The sequence below is a fragment of the Ogataea philodendri genome (assembly GCF_020536065.1).
Source record: "Ogataea philodendri strain CBS6075 chromosome Unknown scaffold1, whole genome shotgun sequence".
In the NCBI taxonomy this organism is placed as follows: domain Eukaryota; kingdom Fungi; phylum Ascomycota; class Pichiomycetes; order Pichiales; family Pichiaceae; genus Ogataea; species Ogataea philodendri.
Window position 1 is genome coordinate 141158 of NW_025763889.1, and position 13275 is coordinate 154432.

The 13275-nt window shown below is 48.6% G+C and overlaps 17 protein-coding genes across 17 annotated transcripts; 10 read left to right on the forward strand and 7 right to left on the reverse strand.

Moving 5' to 3' along the window:
* Nucleotides 1–116: 116 nt before the first annotated feature.
* OGAPHI_001813 (uncharacterized protein) lies at nt 117–1193 on the forward strand (the record flags this gene model as incomplete). Its single annotated transcript, XM_046202615.1, has 1 exon — nt 117–1193. One exon carries the CDS (start codon nt 117–119, stop codon nt 1191–1193), a length of 1077 nt encoding a protein of 358 aa, XP_046062473.1.
* OGAPHI_001814 (uncharacterized protein) lies at nt 159–2529 on the reverse strand (the record flags this gene model as incomplete). Its single annotated transcript, XM_046202616.1, has 3 exons — nt 159–570; nt 990–1205; nt 1322–2529. The coding sequence occupies 3 exons, from the start codon at nt 2527–2529 to the stop codon at nt 159–161; spliced, it is 1836 nt and encodes a 611-aa protein (XP_046062474.1).
* OGAPHI_001815 (uncharacterized protein) lies at nt 1769–1990 on the forward strand (the record flags this gene model as incomplete). Its single annotated transcript, XM_046202617.1, has 1 exon — nt 1769–1990. The coding sequence occupies one exon, from the start codon at nt 1769–1771 to the stop codon at nt 1988–1990; it is 222 nt and encodes a 73-aa protein (XP_046062475.1).
* A 69-nt stretch (nt 2530–2598) lies between the features above and the next one.
* Nucleotides 2599–3612, forward strand: OGAPHI_001816 (uncharacterized protein; the record flags this gene model as incomplete). The annotated part of the gene is made up of 1 exon (XM_046202618.1): nt 2599–3612. One exon carries the CDS (start codon nt 2599–2601, stop codon nt 3610–3612), a length of 1014 nt encoding a protein of 337 aa, XP_046062476.1.
* On the reverse strand, nt 3309–3539 carry OGAPHI_001817 (uncharacterized protein; the record flags this gene model as incomplete). The annotated part of the gene is made up of 1 exon (XM_046202619.1): nt 3309–3539. The coding sequence occupies one exon, from the start codon at nt 3537–3539 to the stop codon at nt 3309–3311; it is 231 nt and encodes a 76-aa protein (XP_046062477.1).
* An 8-nt stretch (nt 3613–3620) lies between the features above and the next one.
* OGAPHI_001818 (uncharacterized protein) lies at nt 3621–6038 on the reverse strand (the record flags this gene model as incomplete). Its single annotated transcript, XM_046202621.1, has 1 exon — nt 3621–6038. The coding sequence occupies one exon, from the start codon at nt 6036–6038 to the stop codon at nt 3621–3623; it is 2418 nt and encodes an 805-aa protein (XP_046062478.1).
* On the forward strand, nt 4733–5999 carry OGAPHI_001819 (uncharacterized protein; the record flags this gene model as incomplete). The annotated part of the gene is made up of 2 exons (XM_046202622.1): nt 4733–4766; nt 4837–5999. 2 exons carry the CDS (start codon nt 4733–4735, stop codon nt 5997–5999), a joined length of 1197 nt encoding a protein of 398 aa, XP_046062479.1.
* A 67-nt stretch (nt 6039–6105) lies between the features above and the next one.
* OGAPHI_001820 (uncharacterized protein) lies at nt 6106–6405 on the forward strand (the record flags this gene model as incomplete). Its single annotated transcript, XM_046202623.1, has 1 exon — nt 6106–6405. The coding sequence occupies one exon, from the start codon at nt 6106–6108 to the stop codon at nt 6403–6405; it is 300 nt and encodes a 99-aa protein (XP_046062480.1).
* A 10-nt stretch (nt 6406–6415) lies between these two features.
* On the reverse strand, nt 6416–8095 carry OGAPHI_001821 (uncharacterized protein; the record flags this gene model as incomplete). Its single annotated transcript, XM_046202624.1, has 1 exon — nt 6416–8095. One exon carries the CDS (start codon nt 8093–8095, stop codon nt 6416–6418), a length of 1680 nt encoding a protein of 559 aa, XP_046062481.1.
* OGAPHI_001822 (uncharacterized protein) lies at nt 7356–8090 on the forward strand (the record flags this gene model as incomplete). Its single annotated transcript, XM_046202625.1, has 1 exon — nt 7356–8090. The coding sequence occupies one exon, from the start codon at nt 7356–7358 to the stop codon at nt 8088–8090; it is 735 nt and encodes a 244-aa protein (XP_046062482.1).
* A 113-nt stretch (nt 8096–8208) lies between the features above and the next one.
* OGAPHI_001823 (uncharacterized protein) lies at nt 8209–8580 on the forward strand (the record flags this gene model as incomplete). The annotated part of the gene is made up of 1 exon (XM_046202626.1): nt 8209–8580. The coding sequence occupies one exon, from the start codon at nt 8209–8211 to the stop codon at nt 8578–8580; it is 372 nt and encodes a 123-aa protein (XP_046062483.1).
* A 9-nt stretch (nt 8581–8589) lies between these two features.
* Nucleotides 8590–9522, reverse strand: OGAPHI_001824 (uncharacterized protein; the record flags this gene model as incomplete). The annotated part of the gene is made up of 1 exon (XM_046202627.1): nt 8590–9522. The coding sequence occupies one exon, from the start codon at nt 9520–9522 to the stop codon at nt 8590–8592; it is 933 nt and encodes a 310-aa protein (XP_046062484.1).
* Nucleotides 9523–9625: 103 nt separating this feature from the next.
* Nucleotides 9626–10450, forward strand: OGAPHI_001825 (uncharacterized protein; the record flags this gene model as incomplete). Its single annotated transcript, XM_046202628.1, has 1 exon — nt 9626–10450. The coding sequence occupies one exon, from the start codon at nt 9626–9628 to the stop codon at nt 10448–10450; it is 825 nt and encodes a 274-aa protein (XP_046062485.1).
* Nucleotides 10451–10617: 167 nt separating this feature from the next.
* On the forward strand, nt 10618–11652 carry OGAPHI_001826 (uncharacterized protein; the record flags this gene model as incomplete). The annotated part of the gene is made up of 1 exon (XM_046202629.1): nt 10618–11652. The coding sequence occupies one exon, from the start codon at nt 10618–10620 to the stop codon at nt 11650–11652; it is 1035 nt and encodes a 344-aa protein (XP_046062486.1).
* Nucleotides 11265–11558, reverse strand: OGAPHI_001827 (uncharacterized protein; the record flags this gene model as incomplete). Its single annotated transcript, XM_046202630.1, has 1 exon — nt 11265–11558. One exon carries the CDS (start codon nt 11556–11558, stop codon nt 11265–11267), a length of 294 nt encoding a protein of 97 aa, XP_046062487.1.
* A 15-nt stretch (nt 11653–11667) lies between the features above and the next one.
* Nucleotides 11668–12579, reverse strand: OGAPHI_001828 (uncharacterized protein; the record flags this gene model as incomplete). Its single annotated transcript, XM_046202632.1, has 1 exon — nt 11668–12579. One exon carries the CDS (start codon nt 12577–12579, stop codon nt 11668–11670), a length of 912 nt encoding a protein of 303 aa, XP_046062488.1.
* A 218-nt stretch (nt 12580–12797) lies between these two features.
* OGAPHI_001829 (uncharacterized protein) lies at nt 12798–13256 on the forward strand (the record flags this gene model as incomplete). Its single annotated transcript, XM_046202633.1, has 1 exon — nt 12798–13256. The coding sequence occupies one exon, from the start codon at nt 12798–12800 to the stop codon at nt 13254–13256; it is 459 nt and encodes a 152-aa protein (XP_046062489.1).
* Nucleotides 13257–13275: the final 19 nt, after the last annotated feature.

Below are 13275 nucleotides of genomic sequence, written 5' to 3' on the forward strand. Positions count from 1 at the left end.
TTATTCAAGCCTGGAGAGCCAGAAATAAATATTCGGTCTTTACTAATCATCTTTTTTCTCCAATGAGACTAGTCCGAATCCTATCGTTAGCCATATTTGCGTGGGCGTGTGTGGCCATGAACAGCACCGAGTCGAGACACACCAACAACTGGGCGGTGCTAGTGTCGACGTCGCGATTCTGGTTCAACTATCGCCACATGGCTAACGTTTTGAGCATGTATAGAACAGTCAAGAGATTGGGCATTCCGGACTCGCAAATCATTTTGATGTTGTCGGACGATGTGGCGTGCAACCCAAGAAATGCGTTCCCCGGGTTCGTTTACAATAATGCCGACCGCCAGCTGGAACTTTACGGAGACAACATCGAGGTGGATTACCGTGGATACGAAGTTACCGTGGAGAATTTCATCAGACTGCTCACCGACAGATGGCCCGACGAGCAGCCAAAGTCCAAGCGGTTGCTCACGGACGAGAATTCCAACATCTTTATCTATATGACGGGCCATGGAGGCGACGAGTTCTTGAAGTTCCAGGACTCTGAGGAGATTTCTTCGTACGACATTGCGGACGCTTTTGAACAAATGCACGAGAAAAAACGGTACAACGAGATTTTCTTCATGATCGACACCTGCCAGGCCAACACCATGTACTCCAAGTTCTACTCGCCAAACATCCTTGCTGTCGGATCATCGGACTTGCACGAGAGCTCCTATTCGCACCATTCCGACACAGAGATCGGAGTTGCCGTCATCGACAGATTCACCTACTTCAGTTTGGAGTTCTTGGAAAACCTCGAGAAGGACAGCAAGCTCACGTTGCAGGATTTGGTCGACTCGTACACGTTCGAGAAGATCCATTCGAACGCGGGCGTCCGCAAAGACCTGTTCCAAAGAGACCTGTCGCAGGTTCTAATCACCGACTTTTTTGGAAACGTGCAACAAACGGTCGTGGACAACGTCGAAGATGACCTTTTGTATCTCACGAACTACGACGAGAGGGGAAACCTCAGAAACTTTACGTCTGAGGAAACGCCAAGGGTTGCACCAAAGAGAGATGCCAAACTTGTGAACCAGAAGAACCACATGATCAGCTTTGCGTCGCAGAAATCGTCCGGCATCTCTTCGTCGACCCTTGGGTCTGTGGCCGTGGCCATTGGAAGTTTACTAGCTCTGGCCAAGTTCTTCAAAATATGACAGTCTTTTATTCTACAAAACTGTTAATGACAGTCTCGAAAAATCCATGCGCCGATGAAAAATACCTGTTCGCAGTGCTCACCACCCCGAGAACACGAGGCCGGAGACCGCCCGAAGACAACGAGTACTTGAGCAGCAGTCCTGCGATTCCAATACCGATCGAATAATTGACCACCAAAGACAGCGTTTTTGGGCGAACAGCGAGGCGCCTGGAAGACTCAAGCCGTTTGAGGTCGCGCTTTTGCTCGCTCGCGTGCAGCAACGTGAGCTCAGAGCTCAATGAGTTGGTTCTTAGCATGCTGTATCTGCTCAGTTTTTTGAAAGAGGACACTTTCTCGCAAGGATACTCGCTCATGTATCGTATTGCCGTTTGCATGATTGGAAACAGGTCGTTACTTTTTACGTGGTGGCTGATCCAGTTGCTCAATGTGACGTGGACCATGTCTCTGCTGCCGAGATCTGGCTCTGTATCTTCTATCATTGTTTCGTCGCTGGTAAAGGATTTCCCCAGCAGGTCGTCCAGGTCTCTTAGTATATCGTCTCTGTAAAAGACAAGCACTGCCACATAAATGTAGATGACAAACAGCGGCGACTCTTCTGCCAAAAGGAAGTCCCACACCAGCGAGAGGTCCATGAAGCTGGACATGTCGTGCGCAAACAGCGAGATCACCGAACTCAGGGCGTACACTGGCTCGACAAACCCGATCAGCGTGAACAGTTTGGGGTCCACCTGGGACAGCAGGTCAGGGATCAACTGGAGTTCTCTGACCGTGGACTCGATGTCTGGGAGCATGTGATCTCTGAGATGGGTCAGAGTGAGTTTTGTCATGAATTTATAGGCTGTTTTGTCGTCAAACACCAGAACGGCAACCTGTGCAACGTCATGATAGCCCTGGTAGTAATTGAGTCCCGGGAAGGCATTCAGCGTGGAGTTGATCAAACCATCCAGCTGACGGCGAAGGGTATCCAATTTCGCTGGGTCGTCGATCTTGGGGTAGAAGACGAACGAGCGCTCGACGTCCTTGGTGATTTGGTCGTGATCCTTGTGTTTCAAATTGGAGACACAAGGCGGAGGGTTCCAAGAGTCTAGGTCTAACAGGATCGGCCACACAACCGCGCGCTGCTGGGTGTTGATGCATCCGGACCGTGTGGCAACGAGAAACCGCAAAAGAGATCGATCTCGGGAGTCTATGGCGTTCTTGATGGACTTGAGCTTCAGCGACTCGTTTTCCTCAGAAACAGGGTATTCGTTAAAGATCGATCGATCGCACTCCATCTGGACCCATTCGGGAAGACCCAATGCGGGGGCATTAGATTTTTCTGATACTTGTTCCATGGAGAAGATATATTATGTTTTTGTTATCAACTGACAAAGAGACTAAATTTTTATTTAGATAAATATTTGATGCAACAAGGTAAGCGATCGGATTTCGAGTTTGGGAAAAGAATCGGAGGCGGTCGATTCAGCGACGTGTACAGATGTATCGCGAAAAATATCAGTGGACTCGAAGGCTTGGAAGTGGCCATCAAAGTGGTCGAACCGGAAGACGATGTTCCTCCCCATAATGTTCGAAACGAATTAAAACTACTCCAAAAGCTGGCGGAGAGTCGCATCACAGACGGGACAGCGCAAAATGTTGTTCCCTTACTTGCTTTTTTCCAAAGCTCGATCGAAATCGGACTGGTCTTCCCTTTGTACACCGTTGATCTACACGGCGTGATGGCCCATTATACAAAATATAGATCGAATTTTAACCTTGAGGACGGATCCATCACGAAAAAGGCTCAAAATAACCTTTCAATTGCACAAATTAAACGAATATTCACAGGACTCCTACGAGGACTTGCATTCATCCATCGTAACGGTATTATTCACAGAGATATCAACCCGAACAATATCATGTTCGAGTCAACAGAAAACTTGCAACCGGTCATCATCGACTTTGGAATCAGTTACCAGGAACCAAACAACAACGGACTCGAAAAACCAGACTCCAAAATCACAGATATCGCAACAGGATACTATAAGGCACCAGAGCTGCTGTTGTCGGTCAGAAACTACACCAACAAGGTGGATATCTGGTCTGCCGGAGTGATTCTGATGCTCATTGCTAGTCAGGGTTTCACCACACCGTACTCCACAGACTCTGCACACAGCGACCTGGCCCTTCTGGCATCCATCTTCAACACCTTTGGAACTCCTCCAGAGGACTGGGAAGAAGTCAAGTCTTCCCGTTCGTACACAGCGATGAACGCTGCATTTTTCAAAAAAGAGCGTACACCAGCCGATAACCTGTTATCCAAACTCAAGGACAACAAACATTTCATCCAGGTCTTCAACGACATGATGGTGTACGAAAGCTCCAAAAGAATCGCCGCGACCGAGGCACTAGCTCAACTAGAAAATAGCATCGATTAATAGCATCATCATTTTTGCAGCTGTGCCAGCTTCTTCTCACAATCGCTGATGCTTCTGGTACTAGAATCAATCTTGCTTGCCAGATACGTCAGACGTTCTCTGAAAAGCTTGTAGTCCTCGATTCCGCTGTACTTTTCGAGCTCCACTTCGAACTGGTTGATTCTACTACGGTGGAACTTGATCAGATCAAGCAAGTAGTCGGACTCGAGTGAGTTGTAGATCCGAGGCTCTTGAACCATCGTCTGGAAAGCAAGATGGTACAATGGCTTTGACGGTTTGATCTCTTTCACCAAACCTCTCTCACGAATAATGGTGATCAGTTCAGAATTCTCCATGGCTTGCAGGGTTGCAAACGTGTTTGTTTTCAACATTGGCAGCGACGCAACGTCGTTGTAGGTGACCATATCGTTCTGAGCCAGCAATTTGATTATACACCAAGCTTGAGCAGCAGTGTAACCACTCGATCCGCTTCCGGTGAACAGCTGACTCAACTTCTCAATAGACTGGGTCAAAATGCCGTTCAGAGCGTCTTCTGGCGATTCTCCCGAACGCATACGTCTGATGAACATCTGGAGATCCAAAATACGACCGCCAAATGGCTCCAGACATTTCTCCAAAGTATCCTTCTCGCTTTGAAGGTACTTGACCAATCTATCATCTTGCGAGAACTGTTCCTCGATCAAACGGTGAACTGAGGCATTAGAAGCATCTGTCAACAGACAACGCTTGAACAGCGTGTTTGGAAGAGCTTTCGACAATGTTTCCAGACTTCCAACGTCGTCAGTGATAAAGATCACATGGGCAATGTTCATGCTCACCATGTTTGCTGCCCATTCTGCCAGCTCACGATACACAAATGCATTAGCATCGTTGGCTTTACGAGACGCCTGAAACCGGTCGATCACCACCACAGGCTTCTCCTGAGGGTTCTGTTGCAAGTAGTCCTCTTCTTTCAAATGAACTTCTTCCTGTTCGTGTGCAGTGTGACGGTAGTTCGAAAGCGAGATATCTCTGATCACAGTAGTGGCCAAGGCAAGAATATTCTTCACTTGTGTTTCCTTGGACTCACTCAACCCAGATTTCTGTCCAGTCAGACCTTGCACAACCAAATCAACAAACGATGAGACCGAGTTCAACCATGAGAAGATCGGGAAGTAACCAAGCTCTCCTGCAAAGCTGCTAAGGAACTGCTGGTCCTTTCTGGACTTGATAACATTTTCACAGTCAATGTAAAGACAGTTTGGTCTGTCTTTCAAAACAAACTCCTCGACAAGATGCCGTTTTCCAGAACCACGAGGACCCTGAATGATAATGAACGAGTTCACGTTCTCGTCTATCCAGCGTTTGATCTCAGTGCTCAATCTGTCGAGTTCCTTGGACATTCCTTCGAAGCTGTGTGTGGTTCCGCTGCGAGCCTTTGCAGGCCACGAGAGAACACTCGAGACTCTGCTACGAGTGCTGTAGAAGAGCTTGGACAACTGCTGGAAAGCCTGGTTCTTCTCCAGAGAGTACTTCTCAGTGATCTTTTCGCTCACAAAGAAATATCTGATTGGATCAAAGACCAGAACCGCAAATGTTGCAAACAGTGCGAAAATCAGCGGGAACGCAATACGAGAGTGGTTGGTGATGAAGTTTCCAATCAGGGTAGCCTTGACAATCGGCGAGTACTGGATATGAACCACTGTGTCGCCAATACGCAAACCGGTGACGCAATGGCGAGCCGTGATTGCTGCCCTGATGGATCTGTAGATCACCAAAGTGAACGGATCTTTAGAGTCTGTAGGAGGAGGAATGATGTCGTTGATCACTCCGTAACGTCTCAGCAGCAGATACAGGTTTTCCTGGGTCAATGGTGGACCTTCAAACCAAAGCTTGATTCTCGGACTAGGATATCTTCTCAGATCTTCGATCCAAGGAGTTCCCTTAACAGGAAAGCAACGGGTGTGGATGAAATAGTGCAAAATACTGTCATTGTACTTGTCGCTGACGTTCTCCATGATCTGTTTGTTGAATTCAATGGTGTCCATTTCAGGAGGAACGGCAAACTTGACAAAGGCTCCACCGTCTCTGCCGATATACTTGAAACTCTTGATTTCCAAAGGCAATGGAGCATCTTTATTCTGAGCAAGGTTCAACACTTTCTGTTTGAGAGCTTTGTCGGAGTGGTCAACAAACAAAGAAGCAAACCGCTTTCTGATGTCGTACTTTCCTGTTTTGAACGGAGTGATGCGATCAAAATACATCATCGACTCCTTGTTCTCCTTGAGCATCACCCCGGTATTGGTGACATCGTCATCCTCTCCCGCGTTGCTTTGATGCAAAATTGCCTCTTCAGAAATGAATCTGAATTGACTCAGCGACGTCTTCCAAGGACTATTGACCTTTGAAAGCCTGAACGGCCGGCCAATTAACTGACGTAGCAACATGCAGGCAAATTAATTATCAATTATTATAATTGCGACACGAAAAAATTACTTGATATTTATTATTATAATGAGTTCATCAGAAGACACGACATTACCGCTCTTTGAGCGTTTCAGAGACGCCCATATCAACAACCTGATTGGACTGATGGACGACGTGATGGCCAGCATGGGAGATCTGGACAGATCACTCGAAACAGCAGTTGCTATCAGCAAAGAATTCACGTACCTGCAAAATATCTGGGGAGCGTTCTACGACCCTACGCGAATGGAACAAGAGACGGAAAACAAAGAAAACGACCAAGAACAACCAGATACAAGTGTTACAAGCTTCCAATTCGAAGGAAGAATGAGTGATATCAAAAGCTAAGTTTTATTAACTAGTACTGATCCTTTCCACTAATGATCACATCGTTGATCTTAAGAATCATTCTGGTGAGCTGTGTTGCTAGCAACAATTGTTGTCTCTTTCCAATCAATGTTTCAATGACGAACAGCTCCTTCATGTCGTTGCTGTTGCTGCCCAAACAGTCCACACCCAATCTGGAGTTATTCTTCAACACATGATCGGCCTTGAGCTGTGTAAGGGTTTCAATAGGGTCCATACCAGAGTTCTCGGCCAAAGACATTGGAATCACGTCCAAAGCCTCTGCAAACGAACGGAACGCATACTGATCGATACCCTTCTGCTTGTCAGCCTCCTCCTTCACACGCAAGGAACAGGATATCTCAGCAGATCCTCCTCCGTACACGATACGGCTGTCTTTAATCAAGTTACGCACCACGCATAACGAATCGTGCAGAGCACGGATACTCTCGTCGACAATCATCTTGTTGGAACCTCTCACAAGGGCGGTGACCGCACGAGGGTTTGCACAATCTTCGATCACGAGCATATGGTCTCTGGTTGTTCCGAACTCAACCTCGGTCACTTTACCAGCATGTCCGAGTTTCTCTTTGGTAAGGTCTTCGAATCTAGGCACGATACGGCCGTTGGTGGCCATGGCCACGGTCTCTATTTCTGTTCCACCGACCCATCTAACGGCAGGCAGTTCATTCGACAGCAAAAGATGGTTGGCCTCGTCATCGAATCCCCATTGACAGATCACCATATTGGCTCCGGCCTCTTTAACTAATTGAATCATTTCTTTGAACTTATCTTGCTCGTAGTTTTGCAGCTTCTTGAATTCCTCCACGGTGCTGACCTCGAGCTTGTGCTTAGTCTTTGGTTTAGGTGGCTCGAATGGACACGTGAGAATGGCGATTTTGGCATCGTCCACATGCTTTGGCATTTGAGGGTGCGAGAAGTCCTTGTCGATAATGACACCTCTGATGACTTTGGAGTCTTCCAGAGAGCCTCCGAGCTTGCCCTCCACACGAATCAACTCGAAATCCACGTCTTTACGTTCCAGATCGGCAACGTTCAAAACGGTCTCGACTGCCATCCGGGCAAATTGGTCGTGGCATTTGGACACGATCTTCGAGCCCAACGACGTCTTGGCGGCCTTGAATAGTTCACTGTTAACGTTGGTGTTGTTATCCAAATTCTCTGTGTCGATAGCCACCTCGTCTGCAATCTTGTCGAGTTGTTCGATGGCGATTTTACAGGCCTTGTCGAAACCGTGTGCGATCTTAATAGGATGGATTCCCTTCTCGATGAGCTCGAGCGCCTGGTCCAACAGGGCACCTGTGAGCACCACAACACCGGTGGTTCCATCTCCAATCTCGTCGTCCTGCGATTTGGAGAGTTCCACCAACAGCTTGGCAATCTCGTTATTCAGTTCCATTTGTGACATGATGGTGGCACCGTCGTTGGTGATGTTGATTTCTCCGTCCGGCGAGATGAGAATCTTATCCAGTCCACGAGGACCAAGAGATGTCTTCAGAATCGAAGCTACTTGTCTTGCGGCCAAGATATGTGATTTGACCGCCTCCGTGCCGTGTGTTCTTTTCTTAGACCCCTGGTCCTTGACAATAATAAATGGCCGACCCATCTCGTCCTGCGCCACAATGGCGTTGGACATGTCGGGCAATTCCATCGATTGGGGCATTTGAGACATGACGCGACGAAATAAAAGTTTGCAAGAAAAAAGTGAACAAAATTCAACACCAGTTCGCGAGGCCCATACAATAAAGGAAAAATTGGAAAAAAAAAATTATCTAAATATTTTTCATGTCTACCGTTGGATCGCTTATATTTTGCCAGGACTGCGGAACATTGTTGGACTCATTCGCCAACAAATCGTCCATCGAATGCAAACTTTGCCAAAAAAGCTACGAAACAAAACATTTTGCCAACTTGAAGGTGGTAACTCACACCGCTTCAAACGCTTTTCCATCATCTTTAAAAGCCAAGAAATCGCTCGTTAAAACCTCGTTGAAAACCAGCGAAGTCGAGGAAGGAGCAACAATTAAAGAGAAATGCCCAAAGTGTGGCCACGACGAAATGCAATACCAAACTTTGCAACTGCGGTCGGCAGACGAAGGTGCTACCGTCTTCTACACATGCACGTCTTGTGGCTACAAATTCAGAACTAACAATTAGAAATCTCATTTACTCGGCATCGTACATATCCAGGGCAACAACTGCACTCTCACGCACAACGTCGTCTTTGTCGTTGAGAAAGCCTTGGAGAATTGGTAACACATCGCCAGTTCCAATAGACCCTAAAGCTTCGGCTGCCTCATGTCGCACCATTCCGGCCTCAGACTTGTTTCCAACAATTTTAATAAGCGCAGGAACACTCACTGGGTTGCACAGTTGTCCGAAAACATATGCAATTTCGTGCTTGAACAACGCGGATTCGTCGTCGAATCCGGAAGCCAAAGCAAGACATGCCTCGTCTGTTCCAATATCCCGAAGTCTAAACATCGCTCTATATCTTTCAAACAAAGACCGATTTTGATCGTTCAGTATCTGTTGTAGTTTCTCCACCTTGTCGTTCTCTTCGTCCGAAGGTAATGGCGGAGCAGGGTCGATCGATTCGTACAGAGATGTTTGCAAGTTCTCTGTCTTGGACTTTTCGCTCTTTTCCCATTTGATACGGTCGATGGCCAGCTCGCATGTCTGACGGATCTCCACCATCTCTTCTGGATCTTCATAATACTTGACCAACAAGTCCAAGGAGTTCACGTCTCCCAAAGCTCCCAGGGCCTCGGCTGCTTCGTGTCTCACCATACATTGCTGGGAAGTGTTAGCCAGCACGTCTCTCAGGATAGGAGCAGCTTGCATATTTTTCGTCTGGCCCAGAACATATGCCACCTCGTGCTTTAAAAGCTCGGAATCGTCCTTGAACGACTCGCTGATGTATTGCAAAGCCTTTTGTGCTTCTTCTGGCCTCTGTTCGAACTCTGATCCCACAGATTTCAGGTAGAACAAAGCGCGGAATCGAAGCGCCAATTTCACGTCACCCGACTTGTTCACCAACACGTCTCTCAGTGTCTCAAGACTGGCTGTTTCGTCCTCTCCGTCCCAAATTTCTGGCATGATGAAAAATCTACCTTGACATAAATTTTTTTTCCTATATTTTTTTCATATCCCCGAAAAAAGCCCATCGTCGCGGCGATATCAATTTTAATCCAACTTTATTATGTCTCTGCATCCTGTCCATGGCCAGGACCCATTGACGGCCCTTCAAAAGCTCGAAGGATCTCAGCTCATTGTTCCTGTTGTTTCTATCGGAAACACTCCGCAATTGGCTACAGACCTGTTGATCCACACGTTCGCTGCCAAGCTGGTGGCGAGACTTGACGATATTTATTTATATCCATTTGCGTCGCCCGTCGACTACGTGGACAAGCCAGCTACGGGGATCACGTCTGGTTTGGAGATATACTACTGCGAGGACCAGAATCTGACGATCTTGCAGCAAAGAACGCCTATCTTACCGGGACTCACCAAACGGTTCTTGAGCGAGCTAATCGTGCCATTCATCAACATGGCCAAGTTCAGCCGCGTGCTGGTGCTCCAGAGCAACGATATGGGTCTCAGAGAGGACAAACACGCAAACCACAAGTACCTGTTGTGGTCGAACCAGATAACAAAGATCATCGAGACGTTGCAGGTTTCGGAGAGCGGGGTGGCTGTTGTGCGAGAATCTACCGAGCTTGACGGCGTGGGAAAACTGGTGATTGAGGCTCTCGAACAGCAACCTTCCCCCACCGCCAAACTGGCCCCTGCAGTGTCAGGATCGCTCTCGCTCAACGCACAGGCACACGCGTCGATCGACGCGGCGTTCCTCTCGATGTTCGTTTACGAAGGAGACAACTCGGACGACTCGAAGCTGCTGGCGGCAGAGGCGCTGAAAGTGCTAAACATCCAGGGCCCATCCAAATGGACGCAGCCTGTGTCGTGGCGAGGCGTCTACGGAAACAAACAGGTTCCGTCTGGATTGGAGTTTGGTGTATACGCTTAAAAAATTTTTCAAACCACAGATAAGTAGAGAGGAATACTGGAGATTAGTGTGACACAAGTGTGATCATCAAGAAGCACTATCACCAGACATTTGGTACCACTGCAAGTCTTGCACTAGACATACCCGTGTTGATAATTATTCTTGGGTGGACGTTTTAGAATTGTGTCATGTCGGATGGCAATTTAATCACCAAGATGCTTGCCGATGCGGCGGCGGAGGCTGAGAAGGAAAAATACCAGTCCAGTCCTGTGGAGGAGCCGCAAAGTGCTGACGACTCGGCCAGCGCAGAGCCAGAGCTCCCACGGGCCAGTCCGAAGCAGCACGTTTACTCTCCCCAGTTTCTGCTCTCGTTGAAAGAGTCACCATTGTGTTTGGAGATCTCTCATTTGAATCTGCCAGAGAACAAGCAGGACTTCTTTTTGCTGAACCTGCCTAAACGCTCGGCCTTTATAAACAACAACCCAACCCCAAACAATAAGTTCAACAACCAGCGTGGCAAGCGTGATAGAAGAAAGGACCCTAAGGACCAGAAGGACTCAAAAGAGCAGAGAGACCACCACAAGGACAAGGATTCTAGAAAGGCCGCCAGAGACCATCGCCAGCAGCAGGAAGAGACGCCCGAGTGGGTGCTCAAGTCCGACGTTGGCACAGGCAACTCGATCCAGGACTTTGAGCGGTGGAGACTCAAGATGCGCATTGAAACGTTCAAGCGCAACGGCGAGCCTGTTCCCGCCGAAGATCTCCAGCAATACGAATATTTGACAGCACAGCAACAAGATACTCCCCAGAAGCCGCCAGTAGCTCAGGCAGCCGTTCAGGCAGCCGTCCAGCCGGCACTGAGCGAAGAGGCCATGGCCATGGCCGGTTCGTCTGGATCCTCGAGATTCTCAAGCTTCTTTGGACCGGGCCAAGTTGCCCAGACCAAAGATGACACCAAGCTACTTTCTTTGCTACAACGGCCAACACAGCCAACCCAGCCCGCACAGCCAGCGCAACCAGCGCAGCAAGCACAACCAGGTCCGGTTCCTGTGGCTTTCCCGCCAGGACTGGCGCCATTTGGTCCTCTCACCGGGACCGCTGGCCCACCAATCCCTTCCAGAGACGACATGTTTTTCAATTCGCTGCTATCTAAAGCCCCGGCTCCGGGTCCTGCACCGTTCCTGCCTCCAGGCTTGTTTTTACCATTCTCTGAAAAAAAGTAATGGTTTCGGCATCAGTCACAACACCGTAGAGATCTGTAGTATGCAGTTCAGTAGCTGGATAGTCTCGTCGCACCCGTGGCTCAATCTTGCGTCTGTTTCGAACAGGATCTTGGATATGCTATTTTTCTGCTTGCTGTCCAAAGAGAGCGACAGCCCGCTCTCGTCTCCGAGCAAAAGCACGTCGTGCAACGAACCGAGCACCAGACTGGCGTTGTACCCTTCTTTTGCGATCTGCTCGTCGATAAAGTTGAAGATCAGCTCGGTGTCTTTCTTTTCTGCTAGAGCCAGCAGTTCAGACAGTGTCTCTTTGGGCAAGAATCCAAACACGTCTCGGATTTGGTCGCCTGTGACATCGTCAGCCATCTCATCTGCGCCCGGAGCCAGCATCTTGTGCACGCTCTGCAAGAAATTGATGGCCTTTCTCAGGTCTCCGTCACTAATATTGAGAATCTCCTTGAGAACAGCAGTGGTTGTAGAAACGTTCTCCTTTTCGCAGATATATTGCAGTCTTTTCAGCGAGTTTTCTTCGTCTAGCATCTTGAACCGGAATTTGGAGCAACGCGACGCCAACGGGTCGATGATTCGCGTGATGTAGTTGCAGATCAGACAGAACCGCGTGATGCTGGAGTACGTCTCCATGATTCTTCTCAGCGCGCTCTGGGCGTCCGAGGTCATCGAGTCGGCCTCGTCAAGAATGATCAGCTTGTACGGCGGACACGGGTACTTTTCCAGGTCTTCTGCGGATGGCTGCGACACGGACAGTCTGGCGAACGTCTTGATCTTGTCTCTAACGATAGAGATGCCCCTTTCGTCGGACGCGTTGAGTTCCAAAACACGGGACTTGAAAAGTTGCGGCCCGTACAGTTCCTTGGCCATTGCGAGGATCGTGGACGTCTTACCTGTTCCTGGCGGGCCATAGAACAGCATATGAGGCAGGTTGGCCGTCTGGAGATTCTTCTTCAGAACCTGCACCGCGTGCGATTGGGACGTGATTTCGTCCAGGTTCTTGGGCCGGCTGGCGGTTAGCAACGTAATTCGGCGCGATACTCACTATTTTTCGACCCACGGCATTCTTTCTGTCGCTTCAGTCATTATGAACAAGGTGAAGCTAAAGGAATTTTTTCTCTGTCTTATTTCGCGTCGCAATGGAAGAAGAGCACTCAGAAAGCACCTTGAGCCTGCCTATTTCGAGGATCAAGAAACTCATCAAGCTGGACCCGGACCACGTCTCGTCGACCGAGTCGGCAAACTATCTTCTGGGCGCGGCCGCAGAGCTGTTCATCATGAATCTGACGGAACAGGCATCGTTCCACGCAAAGACCCAGAAACGCAAAAAGATCTCGTACTCGGACTTCTACGAGGTCGTGCACAACAACGACAACCTGCTGTTCATGAAGGACCTGGTCCCAAAGACGGTGCCGCTGCAACAACTGGTGAACGAAAATAAAGTCATACTCAACAACAAAAAACCAAGCGAAGACGACACCATCGACGAAGACTCGACACTGTCGACTCCACAGCCGGCCCAGCCGAAACAGCAGATGCTGCCTTTTATGATGAAAAACAACTCGGACACCCAGGAAGATGCCGTGATGATCGAATAATCGTTTCCATTATCTATTT